This window comes from Geosmithia morbida, assembly GCF_012550715.1.
Source record: "Geosmithia morbida isolate 1262 chromosome Unknown scaffold_0, whole genome shotgun sequence".
NCBI classification, from domain to species: Eukaryota; Fungi; Ascomycota; class Sordariomycetes; order Hypocreales; family Bionectriaceae; genus Geosmithia; species Geosmithia morbida.
The window spans coordinates 1,641,190-1,655,849 of record NW_023336187.1 but is presented as its reverse complement, the minus strand read 5'-3'; the positions used below and the strand labels follow the sequence as shown (position 1 = coordinate 1,655,849).

Sequence of the window (14,660 nt, the reverse complement as noted above, 5' to 3'; positions counted from 1 at the left end):
AAGCGGGGGGGGGGGGGGGGGGGGGAGAAATTTCCTCAGGCAGCCACAGGCGTAGCAGTCGACTTGTCGTCCTCGGCAGCACCAGTCTTGACCTTGTCATCCCCCTCCTCACTGCCGCTGGGGAAGTGGTGCTCCGAGGTAGAGGGGGTCGTGTAGGCGGCCGACTCGTCGAGGCTGGACCGGTTACCCGTCGCGCCGGTGGCGCCAGTGTCGATGGACACGCGGCTGTCGTCCCCCTGCTTGCCATCCTCGTCGTCGGCGGGGGTGACGACGAACCCGCCGGGGATGGAGGCGGCGACGTCGTCGGCGGTGGAGCTGCCGTCCGCCGTCGGGAGGTCGGAGTCCTTGCCTTCCGTCTTGACGTCGACGTCGGCGGCGCCAACCCCGGCATCAGCATCCTCCTGCTTCTGCTCGGCCTTGTCGGCAGCGGAAGCAGCATGCTTGGCCTCGGCAACCTTGGCCAGCGGCGTCTCGGGGCTGACTTCATCCGCGGCGGCAGCATCCGTAGTGACCCGTCGTATGTCCAGGACGAGAGGGGTGTCCTGCTGGTCATCGTCGTCGAGGCTCTGGCCCGCAGGGGGCAAGGGCGTCGTGGGCTCGGCGGGGGAGCGGGGCTCCTCGGGGCTTACGAAGCCGTCGGCAGCAGCAGCGCTCTGCCTCGTCGTCGTCGTCGCCGGCTTTCCCTTCTCAGCACCGTCCGCGACGACGTCCTCGTTTCCGCTCAGATCCGAGGCGAGGAACTCCTGGTACAGAGGTGAGTAGGGGCCGCGCAGGCTGGAGCCGTCACCTCCGCTGCTGAGCTCGCTGCGGCTGGCGACGGATCCGCGGGCCGGGTTCCTCGTCGGGAGGGGCGGGGGGATGCGCTTGGGGATGGTCACGACGTTACCCCTCGCCTGGATCATGCGTGATGCCACGGCCTGGGTGCGTGCGGGCTGGACCTCGGCCACCTCGAAGACGACGGGCTCCTCCTCCTCCTCCTCCTCCTCTTCCTCGTTCCCTGAACCGTCGCTGCCGTCGCCGTCGTAGTTGCTCGAGGCTTTGGAGATTTGGTCGGCGTCGGTGGGGAGGGGAAGCTTGCTGTCATCGTCCTTGCCACCCTCCACGGCGGCGGCTCGTGAGGCGAGGTTCTCGGCGCTGCTGTCGCGGGGCGGCTGGCTGAGGTGCTTGATCGGGGTGGTGTCGACGGTTGTGTAGTCGACCTCGTCGGCGGAGGAGACGTCGTCGTCCTCGTCGCGCTCCTTGATGTCGGCGACGAGGCCGGGCGAGGTGACCTGGAAGGCGTGGCCGTCCTCGCTCTCTCCGGGACCGGGGCTGGTGCCGGGGGTGTCTGTCGAGGCGCCCGTGTCGGTCTGGGTGTGGGCGTCGGTCATCTGACTCTTGACGGTGCGGGTGGACATGTAGCTCTCGCGGTTGCTGCGGGAGAGGAAGGTGTCGCCGCTCTGGCGGTTGGCGCTGTAGTGGCGCCTGGAGAGGGCGGTGGTGGAGCTGAGGGGGCGGTTGCCGTTGGCGGGCTGGAAGTCGAGCTGGCTGCTCACGGGGCGGTAGGTGGTTCCGGCCTCGCGGATCTCCATGCCGGCCATCTCGAGGGCCAGGATGCCGAAGGGGTCGGGGTCGTCGACCTGGGGGTAGCCAAAGGGGCCCCGCGGGCTCTGAGGCGCGGAGACGGGCGAGGCGATGTTCGCGTCTCCGGGCGCGGGTTCGATGGCGATCTTGGCGACGGCCGTCGGGTCGAAATCGGACCTGCCCTCGGCCAGCTTGATGACCTCGGCAAGCGGTCTGGTCTCCTCGACGTCGCGGGCGACGTTTCCGGACAGTATGTCCATCTGGGAGACGGGCGCTTCGTAGAAGCGCTCGTTCTCGTTGGCCCGCTCCGTCAGGATGCACCCGTGCATGTTCACGCTCTGGGCGTGGCCCCTCGACTTCATGTAGGTGAGGACGGTGTTGTCGAGGTCGCGGAAGCTGAAGTCGTCGTCGACGAGGCCGGCCCGGCTAGCGTCGAGGGCGGCCAGCGGACCGGCCATGAGGCCGACGTCCTCGCCCAGGGTGACGGTAGAGCGGGTGATGGACTCGAGGGCCGATAGGCTGCTTATGACGAGGACGCAGTCGTAGACGTCGACGCCCATGATGAAGCTGAGGGTCGGGGTGTGCAGCATGATGCCCGAGGGTGGCGACCAGGTGCCGTCCGATTTGCGGGCGATGAGGATGCCGGAGCCGCCGGAGCCCGTCATCCACAGCCCACTCCTCATGCAGGTGAAGACGGCGATTCCGGCGGCGTTTTGGATGATGCGCTTGGGTATCTTTTTCGAGATCTTGACCGGCGTCTTGGGGGGTTTCTGCTGTTGGATATCGGCGTCGTCGACGTCGGCTTCGTCGTCAGGTATGCTCGTCGTCGGCTCATCGTCATCGATGGGTGCTAGGAAACCATCGGCTGTTGGGAGGGGCCAGAAGCGAAAAAAAGAAGGAGGAAAGTCAGCACGATGCGCACTCTGCACAGTCGATCGATCGAGGGAGAGAGGAGGAGGAGGAGGAGAAGGGGTCTTACCACAGAAGGATTTGATGATGCGAGCAGCCTTGTCGCACTCGAGGTCGAGAGTTGCGGGCCAGAAGGCTTCGCGATGGATGCGAGTCTGGATGGGGCCCTGAAGGGATCTTGTGCTATTCCTATTGGACTTGAGGGAGTTGGTGTCGGGGTACGATTTGGTGAGGATGCTGGCGCTGCTGGCCCTCTTGGACCATGCGAAGAAGCCGCCGCCTCCGCCTGTAGTCGATGATGTGGTGGCACTAGAGCTGGAAGCCCTCCTGTCCCACGAGGGGAGCAGGGAAGAGACGCGCTGCATGGTCGACTGTGAGGAAGGTCGGCGGATGGATTGATGCCTCTCCTTCGTCGTTGTGGTGTAGTTTTCTTGTCCGGGGAGAGGGAGAGGGGGGAAAAAAAGGACAGACGGCAGAAAGAGAGAGGGGAGGGGAGGCAGTAAAGGAGCAGGGGTTGCGAAAGGAGGCGAGAGGAGGGGGAGGAGAGGATGTCGATAAATGAATGCAAGAGAGAGAGGGGGAGGGAGAGGGAGGGAGAGAGAGAGAGAGAGAGAGAGAGAGAGAGTGTGTGTGTGTGTGTGAGTGAGAGTGCGTGTGTGAATGAGAGAGAGATGACGAGTGTTCAGAGAGGAGTGGAAACCATACACCCTCGCCCTCTCTCCCAAGGGGAATGAACCCTCGGAGTGGGGGAGCGGGAGGCACGGGAGGGGGTGGCGTGCCGGATTGAGGAGATATGGTCGGATGACGGGGTTCTGTCCAGGGATGGGTCGTTTGTTCTGTCTGTACTGGTATAAACCCGGTAGAGTGGTGAATCCGACGAAGCTGAGGTGGATTCGCTCAGTCTTTGCGATCCGAGGAGGAATCGTGAATGAAGAAGGTGGTGGTGGGTGGCGGTGGTGGTGCTGCTGCTGCCGGCCCTCGCAGCCCTGCTGGGTCTTGTTGATCGGTTGGAGAGATTGGGAGAGGAAGAGATAGATGGAGGAGGAGGATGAGGACAAGGGAAGAGGAAGAGGAAGAGTGCTGAGTGGATGGATGGGGCAGTACGAAGTTGGACGAATATGGCAGTAGATACACAGAGTACGAGTACGTACGAGCCAGTATAGTACAGTATTACTATGGACTGGTTATTATATGTGTGTGCTCCGTACTAATACTCCGTACATGTATGAGAGTAGCAATGCCCTTACTAGTATAGTAGTATTAGTGATGCTCCTCCTGAATCTTTTTTTTTTCTTTCTTTTTTTTTTTCTCTCTTTCTTTTTTTTTTCTTTTTTTCTTTCTCTCTTCTTCTCCCCTCCCCCTTTTCCTTTTCTTTTTTTTCTCGGTAATGGCGTGTTGCTTGATATTATTGCTTGATTGACTGTCACTCTGTACATCCGTCACTCGTAGAGACCCCCCTCAATTATTTGGAGCCGCCGTGCCTCTGGTATGTACATATATTGCAAGTTTGATGGTAATGAAATGTATGGAGTAAAGATACGGGAAGGAGAATGTGAGAGTTTCTCGGTGGAGAATGCTCCGTGTATTACGAGTAACGAGCTCTCATGCTGGGCCGCCATGACGGCTGGATGGTCGGGGGTCTTCTTCTTTTCTTTTCTCTTTCTTTTTTTCTCCCCTTTACTCTTTTCTTCCCTTGATCCTTTTCCCTAGAGTATTCATACATATACATCAGCAGGGTTACTGCTGATCTGTACAGGGCCAAGGGATAAAACGGTCATTGCTAGTCCGTACCTGTATCCGTACCCTCCCCGTACTCCGTACCGCAACTCCATTCACCTTTCCCCACCCTTTTCAGCTGAATCGGATCGAGTGAATCTCAGAAAGGGAAGACATGCACCATGTGCCATGGGTAACGTACGGGTATGTGGTATCATTGTCAAGGGCACTGGCAAACCAAGCGGTGCCCTTCGTACGAGTACGCGGCCCGTACGAGTAAGATCCCATGTCCATGATGCTACCGCTGCCGATACTCTGAATCTAATACTGGAGACTGTAAGAGATTTTTGACTTTTTCTGTTCCTGACGGCTGTCGAAACGCATATCTTTCATCGTCCCAATCTCCGTCACCGTCTGTTTTCCTTTCTCCGGTTAGAAGGGATCAGCTCTGGTTTGCTTGTACTCTACCTGTACGATAAATACTACCTACTCCACGTCCGTACACGCACGCACACACATACACACGCATACACATGCATACACACGCATACACGTATACACGCAAGTCCCAATCCCAATCGAGGCCCCCCAACATCGGCCTGAAATGCCCGTGCGTACATGTTGTCTCTGACAGGACTTCTTCCTCTCTCTCTCTCTCTCTCTCTCTCACTCACTCTCTTCTTCTTCTTCTTCTTCTTCTTCTGGTGGAACCGATCTGGAGGTTGTCGGTCATGTCACATGTACAGGATACATCGTCTGCAATCAAGCCATCGACTCCGCAAGTCCAACTCTCCGAGCCACCCATTCAGAAGCCACGTCATCTAGAGGCCACGAGTTGGAGGAGCAACTCTATCTCTTCATCTCTCTTTCTTCCTAGTCTCCCTCGGCTTCCTCGTCCCTGACTCTGTCCTTGTTCCTTCTTGTTCCTCGTCCCCCAACCTTGCTAGCGAGGCTCCTGGTCACGGTCGGTACCTGTCTCGGCTCCTTGCATCTGCTCGTACAAGTACGTGTGTATCAGCGCCCCGTTTCCATCCCTTGCATCCCCCCAAAGGTGGCAGCCGGTTGGTCTGCCATCTGCTGTACGGGTACCCGTACTCGTATGTTTACCTGGCAGTACGGCTGTAATCTGTACGAGTGCTGGAGAAGTAGCGCTCGTACATGTACTTCCTATACCCTCTTATATGTAGTATACCACCAGCTTCAAATCACTGGACGTCCGTGGCAGAGAGATCCTACTACTGTGCATCATCTTCCTGCCCTACAATGGGATATCACATGCATTCCGGCGTAAAGTCAACCAGGACGGTGTTGATTACATCTTGTCAATCCTCTGTCAATCCTCTGTCAATCCCTTCCCCGATTTTTTTTATTTTTTTTTTATTTTTTTTTTGTTTTTTGGTTTCTACACCACATCCAAATGACCGTAGAGGTACACATGACTACTCGTATCGTTTTCGATGTTCTTGTTTCGATACTCTTGTTTTCGGTATTCCTGTCTCCTTGTTGATTCTCCCCTGTATTCTACCTCGACCTCTCGTTTCCTAAACAAAACAAAACAAAACAAAGCAAAAACAGAAAATTTAAAGAAGCTGTCTGTGACAGATTGAGACACTCAGACTCGACCATCATATGCGCTTCATACCAGGACGCGCTTTCTTCTTTCTTCTTTCTTCTCCTTCTTCTCCCAGCATCTCTTGCAGCTCTGAGCTGCTGACCATACTAAGCTACTATCCGTACACTATAATAACTGTCTCACCTCCTGTTCCGCAATCCATAGTCTGCATTAGATAGATGTCTTGGGAAGCGTGCGTTCATGTTGTTTCCTCGTCTTATTGCCATTTTTCGCCTGTTTCGTTTGATTTATATCATGTCAGCACGTCATCTCTTTCATCTTCACCCTCTGTATTTTATTTCTAGTTTTCTGCTGATTCGCTTCTCCCATTCCTTTTTCTGATGCCACCATACCGTTAAACCTTTTCAGTCACATATATCACCACTCGGCAATGCAGGTAGACTATATAATATGCCCTCACACTCACTTACCTGTATATATATATATATACATCATCGATATACTAATACATACTAGAATACACCCTCCCATAGTTGCACCTATAAAACCCCTACTTTTTTTTTGATCACCTCGTATTCACCTATACACCTGATACTACTTACCATATGGGATTCACCTAGTCTATATCTTGATTGCTAGTAATATACAACATGAATCCGCGACGACATCTTCAAGCATCTCACCCCGTTCCTTTGGCTGTCCTCCTCTCGCCAACCAATCAAACCCACAAAAAGTGGAGAACATCCCAATTCTTGCCCCCCCCTCCCAAACCCCAGGTTCCGTAGATATTACCAGAAGAATTATAAAGAATAAGAAAAATAAAAAAGGGTCATCCATCTCCGAGACTCCCCACGTAACGTACGAGTAAAGTTATTGCCATCGCACACGACAACAAAAAGATCACAATGCTCAGGTACGATGCTATCCTCATCATTTTCTCTCCTTCTACTTCTTCTTCTTCTCCTTCTTCTTCACCCTCACCCCCAAATCTTGACCCTCACTCCAATTTTCGCCCCCAACGCTCTCCTCAGACTCACCCCTTGCTGACGCTCGCTCGCTCACAGATCATTCAAAAATCTATCCCCAAAGACGCGCTTGGGCGTCGGTCTCGCCATAATATCCTGGGGTCTGGCGGGCCCTTACCTGTCCGACGCGGCAGAGTCCCGTATGGGTCTCACGCCTTCCGAGAGGGACAAGGAGGAGCTGGATAGGATGACGCCTCACATCACCGTCGTCGATGCCAAGAGTGGCACGATAACCACGGCTACGACCAAGTGAATGCATGCACACACACACACACTTCACTTCGCATTGTCGGAGATGTTTTATTGCACATGTATACAGATGGGAAGCATGCTACACATGTAAGATACCACGGCGAGATGTGACATCACATAGAAACATGACGAGAACCTTCATATCGACAGGCCCTAGCAGACCGCAATATTTTCATACAATGTATAGAAACAAACACACGCCTGGACCCTTCTTCTTTCACCTTATCCTCTCTCTAGCCACATCCTCTTCTTCACCCCAAAGAAAAAAATGGCGAGATCAAGAAGAAACTGGAGAGACAACGAGAGTAAGAAGAACCATCATCTATCATCAGAAAGTCTAGCAATGCAGTTGTCCAACTCCACTTCCAGTTCTCCCCGCCCCCTTTCCTTCCCGGTCTATCTTTTTTTTCTCAACAATGCAGTGCGGAACAGAAGGAATAAAACCAAAACAAGATAAAACCAAAAACGTAAAACAAAGGGGAGGAAAATCAAAAGGTTCGGAGAAGATGTTTATAATAAAAAGAGGAAAGCCCCCACCGGTGAACCGCCCGTTTTAAATGCACGAATAATGTGGTAGGAAGCACACACACAAACCGCCCCAGACGTAGCATTTTTTTCTGTTGCCTTCCAGTGTCCTTTTGCGGCTCATGGCCCATATCTCCACTCTTCTCTCATCATCATGGGATGGCAAGAAACGAAAAGGAAGAGGGTAAAAGGGAAGACGTAGGGAACAAAAAAAACCGTTCAAATCAATACTCACGCGTAAACGCAAAGATAGGATCAAACAAGAAAAATTGCGCAGCCACAAAACAAAACCAAGAGCCCAGTAGCTCAATAAAACAACGCCTTTCGAATGCAACCCCAGGGGCTCCCTCTGTCGTTTCTTGCCAGTCAAGAGAGCATTGCTTATCACCCGCATATTCCCAGTGTTTTTTTCCGTCATGACTGACGCAGCTTTCTGCCCAGTCTCCCATCCACCTTCGAGGCAGTCATCTGACGAGTCTTGCCATGTTCCAATGTTCAATCTGTAGTGCCATAAATCTTCGTCACTGTCCTCAATCAATCCCTACTCTTTCTTTTCCCTTCGACGCTTGAACTGTCGATATCTATCGAGTTCGAAACCACTTCTGCATCCCAATAGGTGTTGGGCGTGACCAGCGTCACCGATAGTTGCCGAGAGGCTCCGGGGTCCACCCTGTCGCCAACACCGCCTTCCCCCGCCATCATGTGGGGCGTTCCCCAATCGCATGCGAGGCTCTGGAGTCCCTCGGGAAGAAGACTTGGAGGTCTCCCCTGTCCGTGGCGTCCCCTTCCAGCATGCATCGCTGCAAGCAGGTGGTATATCGAGGTCGTGTAGCGGCGATGTCAGGCTCGTGTGGTGCCAGCATATGCGACGTTGTGCGCAGGAGGTGGTATAGAAGATGAAAGGAAAAGAGTAAGGTCAAGGTAAGATGGCAGTCCAGAAAAAAATCATGATACGAATCATTCAACATAAGAATGGCAATCCCCAGTCCGCTTCGAGTGCGGCGGAGCTGCACCGCAGCTGCAGCCGTCTGTAGGGCGCAGCTCGCAGTGATCAAGCACGGTTTTGGTTACGGTCTGCGTCTATCCAAGATTAGCATGTGCTGGGCGCCTGCCAGTCCCTTGATTATACGCACCAGCCTGGAACATCTGGGACCAGTCGAGACTGGATTGTTGGTTCGAGTTCGAGCCGCCGTACATGGGCATGCCGTTCTGGCCGGGAGGCATGCTGTAGCCGGGCATGGGCTGATTGCTCATCGAGGGCGCGACATCGTTACTGCCGTAAGGCTGGGGAGCACCGCCCATGACGTGACCGCCCATGGCCCTACGGTCAGAGCCGTTGGTGTTGTCCATCCTGCCCATGCTGTTGGAGCGCGAGAGGTGATTCTGGTCCGAGCCCATGTTGTTCATGCCGTCCGAGACGGGCACCATACCAAAGGGGTGGCCCATATTATCCTGAGGGGGCATGTTGCTGAGCCCGTTGATCTGGCCGAGGTCGCCCTCGGGACCCAGGGCCTTCTGGGCATTCTGGCCCTTCTTGACGTGAGCCTGCGGGTGCGACAGGTGGCTGACGCCAGTGGGGTTGCCGCGACGAATCGAACACTTCTGGAAGTGGCGCTTCAGAATGTCGCTACGCGAGAAGGTGTCGCGACAGAGAACGCACATGTAGGGACGGTCGCCAGTGTCTGGTGAGCGCGTAAAGGTCAGTCTTAAGCGTCAATGGCCTGTCCAGGCGACTCCCGGCGCGCAACTGACGGTCGAGAACTTTCCAGGACAGGCCGGCAAGAAGGGTCGGGGTGTACTTACGGCGCAGGAGATGGCGCTTCAAGTGCTTTGCGTGGAGGTACGTCTTTGTGCAGTGAGGGCAGGGGAACTTTCCGTCAGCGTCCTTGATGGGAACGATGGCGCTCTTGGGGGCACCGCTGCCGGCGGTAGGAGCGGCAGGACGGCCGGGAGCGCTAGGGAGAATACCCCTGCGGCCCTGGGAGCCGACGACGTGAGTAGGCTGTTCTCCCTCGGGGACCATGGGCTGGGGCTGCATTAGCGAGCCGCCGGGACCGTAGGGCGACGACATGCCAGTCTGCTGGGACATGATGCCACCGGGAGGCATGGGTCGCAGAACGGGAGGAGCGCGTCCACCGGCGGGAGCCGGGGCGATGGGCTGGGGGCCTGACGAGGCCGTCGAGGCCTGGGGCATCATGGCGCCCGAGTTCGGGTATCCAGGCTGGGGAGGGTACTGGCTCTGGGGAGGCATCGAGTAGAGGCCGCGGCTGGCGCCAGGCTGCGATGTCTGCTGCTGATAGCTGGGCAGGTTGTTCGTCGAGCTGGGCGTGTTAGGCGTGCCAGGCGTCCGCGGCGTATGCGGGTTGCTCCCGTACATGGTGGGCTGCATGTTGGAGGCGGGAGGCTGCAGCGGAGGCAGCGTCTGGGGCAGAGGCGAGCCCTGAAGATGGTGAGGCGAGATGGCCGTGGGCGAAGGATATGTCTGAGGCGCCGAGGTCGTGTTTATACCATTGGAGGAATGGTAGTAGGAGCCGTCCATAATAATGCAGGCGCGGGTGGTCAATGGGCGCGCCGAGAGTAGATGCGGTGGAGACGACAAGAAAAAAAAAAGGTGAAGCCGTCGTGAGATGGATCAAGAGGTTACGCGACTCCACGAGATGAAGATGTAGACGCGATGGAGGGGAGGGGGGGAGGAGCCAAGAGGAGACGCGAAGTAAGATCCGCAGGTGGATGCAAAAGAGCGGCGAGGGTCCCAGGGAAGTGGGTGAGGCTCGTGGCAGGTCCCTCTCTTTGTTGTGTGTGCGTGTGTGTGCGTGTGTGTGTGTGTGGTGGTGGTGTTCGGAGGGAGCCTTTCTCTGCGAGTGGAGAAATGGGTCTTGTTGCTTTTGTTTTTTTTTCCTCGTCTGCCCTGGCCGAAAGCGCACGGGCTGATGATGACCGGGTGTTTAGTTGGCCAGGGGGAGGAGAAGACCGTGTAGGGGTGTGTGGGTGGGTATTGTACGTGTGCGAGTACGGAGTACGTATCCTAACAACGCAAAAGCCGCAGGGTGGAGATGGAAGAGAGAAAGGGAAAGGAAAGCGAGGAAGAGAGAAGGATAATAGCCGTTGGTGTGCTACCCGTTGCTGACAGTTACTCGTACAGCGTAGTGTGGATGTGGGTGGACACGCAGACTCGGACTTGGGTGGTGGTTCAGGTTGGCAAGTGGGCCTGCTGTGCGTTGAAGGAAGCCACAAAAGAAGGGGCGGGCGATGGGTCTCGATATCGACAAGTAGATGGGGAACGAAAGAAGCGCGTCTGAAGGATTGAAAGCAACTCGGAACACGCGACGCCGTTTCCCTTGGGATGATGGCAGGATTAAAAGAGGACCGAGATGGCAGGGGCGGCTGTGTCCATGACAAGATGAAGTTGAAAGAGGGAAGAGAGAGGGAGAAAAAAAGAAGAGAGAGAGAGAGAGAGAGAAGGGAAGGGAAAAAATAAACCCAAAAACAATAAAAGATAAAATACAGAAGGAGACAGCCGGTAGGAAAGCAGCTGAGTACAGAGGGCAAGTACCTACCTGGTCACCCACCCCCCCCCCCTCCTCCACCTCCACCCCCGAGCACCCGTGCCATTAGTCGTGGTACCGTGAGCGAGAAGATACCGCCACCGCTAGGAAGGGCTTTGATGGGTTCCAGGTTTACTTGGCACCCTGTTTACTTTTAGCAGCTGCCATGAGGTGGTTGCTGCTAACCTGTACGCTAAGAATACATGTACTCGTACTTCTGCCTCTGTAATGGTGCCTGCACGTGTACCTGTATAGAACCAATCCCTGACCGTACCCATCGGAGAGCCGCGGTAGCCTGTAGCCTGTAGGTACGATACAGTGGCTGTACTTTGGTCGGCCTGTATATTTCCTGATACAGCTATGTACAGGCGCCTGTTCCAGCACGATCTATGTATGCCCAGGCCACTGCCGGGATAAACAGACGCGACCTTGGCTTCTGCTCATGTACCGGTACCTTGATAGTCTGTCTGAACTGCGTCATGGCTCTTCCCCTCCTCTGCATGCAGCCTATCGTTGAAGTCGTATCAAGTATTTTTATTCTCGTTCTTCTTCTACTTCCTCGTTTCACACACACACACACACTCTCTCTCTCTCTCTCTCTCTCCCTCCTCCATAGCATCTGCGCGACTATTGGCATGTCGCATGTACTGACGACAACAATCATGGCTGCCTCTCACGATGCTCGGTGTTTGGTGTGTGTGATCGGGGCTCAACTCCGTTCCGTAGCCGTAGGATCATCACGGCTAACTAATGATACCTACTGAGTAATACTGTCAGTACCTGCCGTGATTATACTCACCCTCTCCCTCTCAAGTACGAAACTTGCGAGTGTGTAATCCCGAGACCCCAATAGCTCAAACCTGATCCCGGTTCCTCCTCTTCCCGGTTCTGCTATTGCTACGAGTACGAGGACTTGCCCGACCGCGTAGTCGTCCGTACTAGTATAATGCTCCGTCCAGTTGTCATGCTCCGTAATGAAGAGATAATAGTAATAATAATGATACCCTAGCTGCTAGCACCTGCAATATCAATCCGCACTAGAGATGTGTCGAACGTGATGAGATGTTCCTCCCGACACAGTCACGCGAAGCCTGGTCTTGGTACTGCTGGGTTACAACCCACGAGTAATACCCGTAACAGTCGTGCATCTCTCGACTCTTGATTCCCGTCCAAGAGATTTGCCATCATCATAATTGATGCGCGCGAGAGAGAGGACCCTTGTTCATGCTTAGCAGCTTTGTCTAGCAGCTTTGTACAAGTACGTCGTACGAGTAAGACTACGGAGCAATAATAGTAGTAGTGCTAGATGCCGCTAATGTCACCATGCTGAAAAAGAAAATCTCTGCCCATCAATGCATCAGGAGATTCTCTCTCTCTCTCTTGATTTGCCTCTATCCAACGGCAATATCCCGGTTCACGTACCGAGAACTGACTGGGTTTGTCGGGGTTTTGCCACGCCGGAAAGACAGCCGCCAATGGGAGGTGTGCATATCGCTTTGCAGAGAAGTATTCGTCGATTTGTTGGATATCATGGTACTTGAAAAGTCTGGGCTGCTAGTCTGGCGTATGTGCTGTGAGCTCCGAATGTCCGTGTATGTAACTCTTACCAGAAAAGAAAAGAAAGAGGAAAACGGTTGACCGCAATAGCAGCAACCATCAAACTGCAACCGGCCAGCATCATGTGCGCGTAAACTGCCATATGCAGACATTAGCGGTTTCGGCCTCATCACGGGAAAAAAGTCGAGAGTCGACGGAGTCGACGAGGGGGGGATAATCGTACAAGGGGTTTTTTTTTTTTTGCTCTCGAGGGGAAGGGGGTTGCACTAGTTAATTTCGTGCGCAAGTTGCAACGCACGTACACGTTGCTTCGTCTTTGTACTTGTACATCACGGCATTACCATGTTACCCCTAGGATCCTGCGTACGAGGTACGTACGAAGGGAGGGGGGAGAGGGACACCATTCGCGCGCAATAGCTCCCCCAAGCAGAAACGCGTTGGTCGCAAGTAGTTTAGGCACTTTTTAAAAATAAAATAAAAATCTTTCTTCCTTCTTTTCTTTTACTCTTTCCTCTCTCTCCCTCTCTCCCTCTCTCTCGTCCCCTAGCGGGGGTTTTTTCTTTCCCTTGCCGTTACATTATTTGACCTGAACCTGCCAACCTCGCGCAGAGTCCCTTGGCAAGCCTGCAGCGGGGGAGAGAACAGGAGAGAGAGAGAGAGCCGGAAGAGAGACGTCATGTGCCTTTGACGATGTACTCATACGTACCACGTTCTTCTATCAGTACCTACAAGTCTATATGTACGGAGAATAAAAGAGCAGCTAATAAACTCGGCAATCCTCATTCTTTTGATTTTTGAGCAGGTGATTGATAATAATTCAGTACATACTGCTACATACATATATAATACATATTCATGTACTCGTAGAGCGAGAGTGAGACAAAGACTCAAAAGAGCGCCCATCTGTTTCCATCTTACTCGTGTCTTCATTTTCACTACATAACGCGTCCCCTAGTGTTGTCAATGATGACTTGATTTTTCTCCTTCTCTCTGCTATTATTTTATAATACATTTATATATATGTACATCCCATATTATGAGTAGTCCTTCTCAATAACTCGCGTCTGCTAGATCGAGTCAGACACCATGTGCCATGAATCAGTAACACTCTGAGATTCCTTTGCCCTGCCGCCAAGTTGCCTGTATTTTGCCACTACACTCAGATTTCTCTCTCTCCCTCTCTCTCTCTCTCTCTCTCTCTGTGTGTGTGTGTGTGTGTGTGTGTGTGTGTGTGTGTGTTCTCAAATGGCTAAGTAATCTGAGAGAGGAGAAGAGAAGAAGAAGAATATTTTCGTCGTACTAGTACAACCACCATGCCACACAGAGAGCCCGTCCATTCCAGTCTGCTCACAAGCATACCGACAAACTATCATCAGCACATGATATACCGTACTACTATATATGTATACCAATAATTCTATGCTCATTACGGGGTGGTGGTGTGAGAATATACGGATAGCTGATGCGAACGCGACCGAGTCGACCGCCACATAGGTCCGCGGCCACGCAGACATCCCTGTCGTATCAAATACCGTTGTGGAGGGGTCGTCGGCTACGCTTTCACCCAAATGGTGTTTCTTCGTACATGTACTTTGGTGTTTGTGTGTCTGTGTGTGTATCTATGTGTGTGTGTGTGTGTGCGTGCGTGTGTGCGTGTGTGGGAGACGCGTCTGGTGCGGCCTTGAGAGCAATTGAACCATACCACGTCCCAACCACCCACCACCCCAACCTCTCTCCCTCTGACCCCCACGCTCCCTCACGCACACATTTCCCCCCTCCATCTCTCTGTATTCCTGGCAATCGTTGCCTACAAGTACCAAACACGCCGTATTTTAGTGCGTGCGATTCTTGCTCAGGGCACATCGTCTTCGCAGAGAGTCCATCTGTTTTCCGAGGTCCCATTTTTTTTCCTTCCCTTTTACTCAATGCAGTAACTCATCTGCCGGCGCGCGCGGCCCCTCATTCTCCTCCCTCTCCTCCCCCCCCCCCCCCCCC

The 14,660-nt window shown here is 53.9% G+C and overlaps 3 protein-coding genes across 3 annotated transcripts; 1 reads left to right on the top strand and 2 right to left on the bottom strand.

Moving 5' to 3' along the window:
- Positions 1-35: 35 nt before the first annotated feature.
- On the bottom strand, positions 36-2,837 carry GMORB2_0502 (protein of unknown function DUF500; the record flags this gene model as incomplete). Its single annotated transcript, XM_035462487.1, has 1 exon — positions 36-2,837. One exon carries the CDS (start codon positions 2,835-2,837, stop codon positions 36-38), a length of 2,802 nt encoding a protein of 933 aa, XP_035325417.1.
- Positions 2,838-6,666: 3,829 nt separating this feature from the next.
- On the top strand, positions 6,667-7,039 carry GMORB2_0501 (uncharacterized protein; the record flags this gene model as incomplete). Its single annotated transcript, XM_035462486.1, has 2 exons — positions 6,667-6,674; positions 6,826-7,039. 2 exons carry the CDS (start codon positions 6,667-6,669, stop codon positions 7,037-7,039), a joined length of 222 nt encoding a protein of 73 aa, XP_035325416.1.
- Positions 7,040-8,614: 1,575 nt separating this feature from the next.
- Positions 8,615-10,957, bottom strand: GMORB2_0500 (Fungal specific transcription factor domain; the record flags this gene model as incomplete). The annotated part of the gene is made up of 4 exons (XM_035462485.1): positions 8,615-8,643; positions 8,697-9,245; positions 9,316-10,003; positions 10,931-10,957. 4 exons carry the CDS (start codon positions 10,955-10,957, stop codon positions 8,615-8,617), a joined length of 1,293 nt encoding a protein of 430 aa, XP_035325415.1.
- Positions 10,958-14,660: the final 3,703 nt, after the last annotated feature.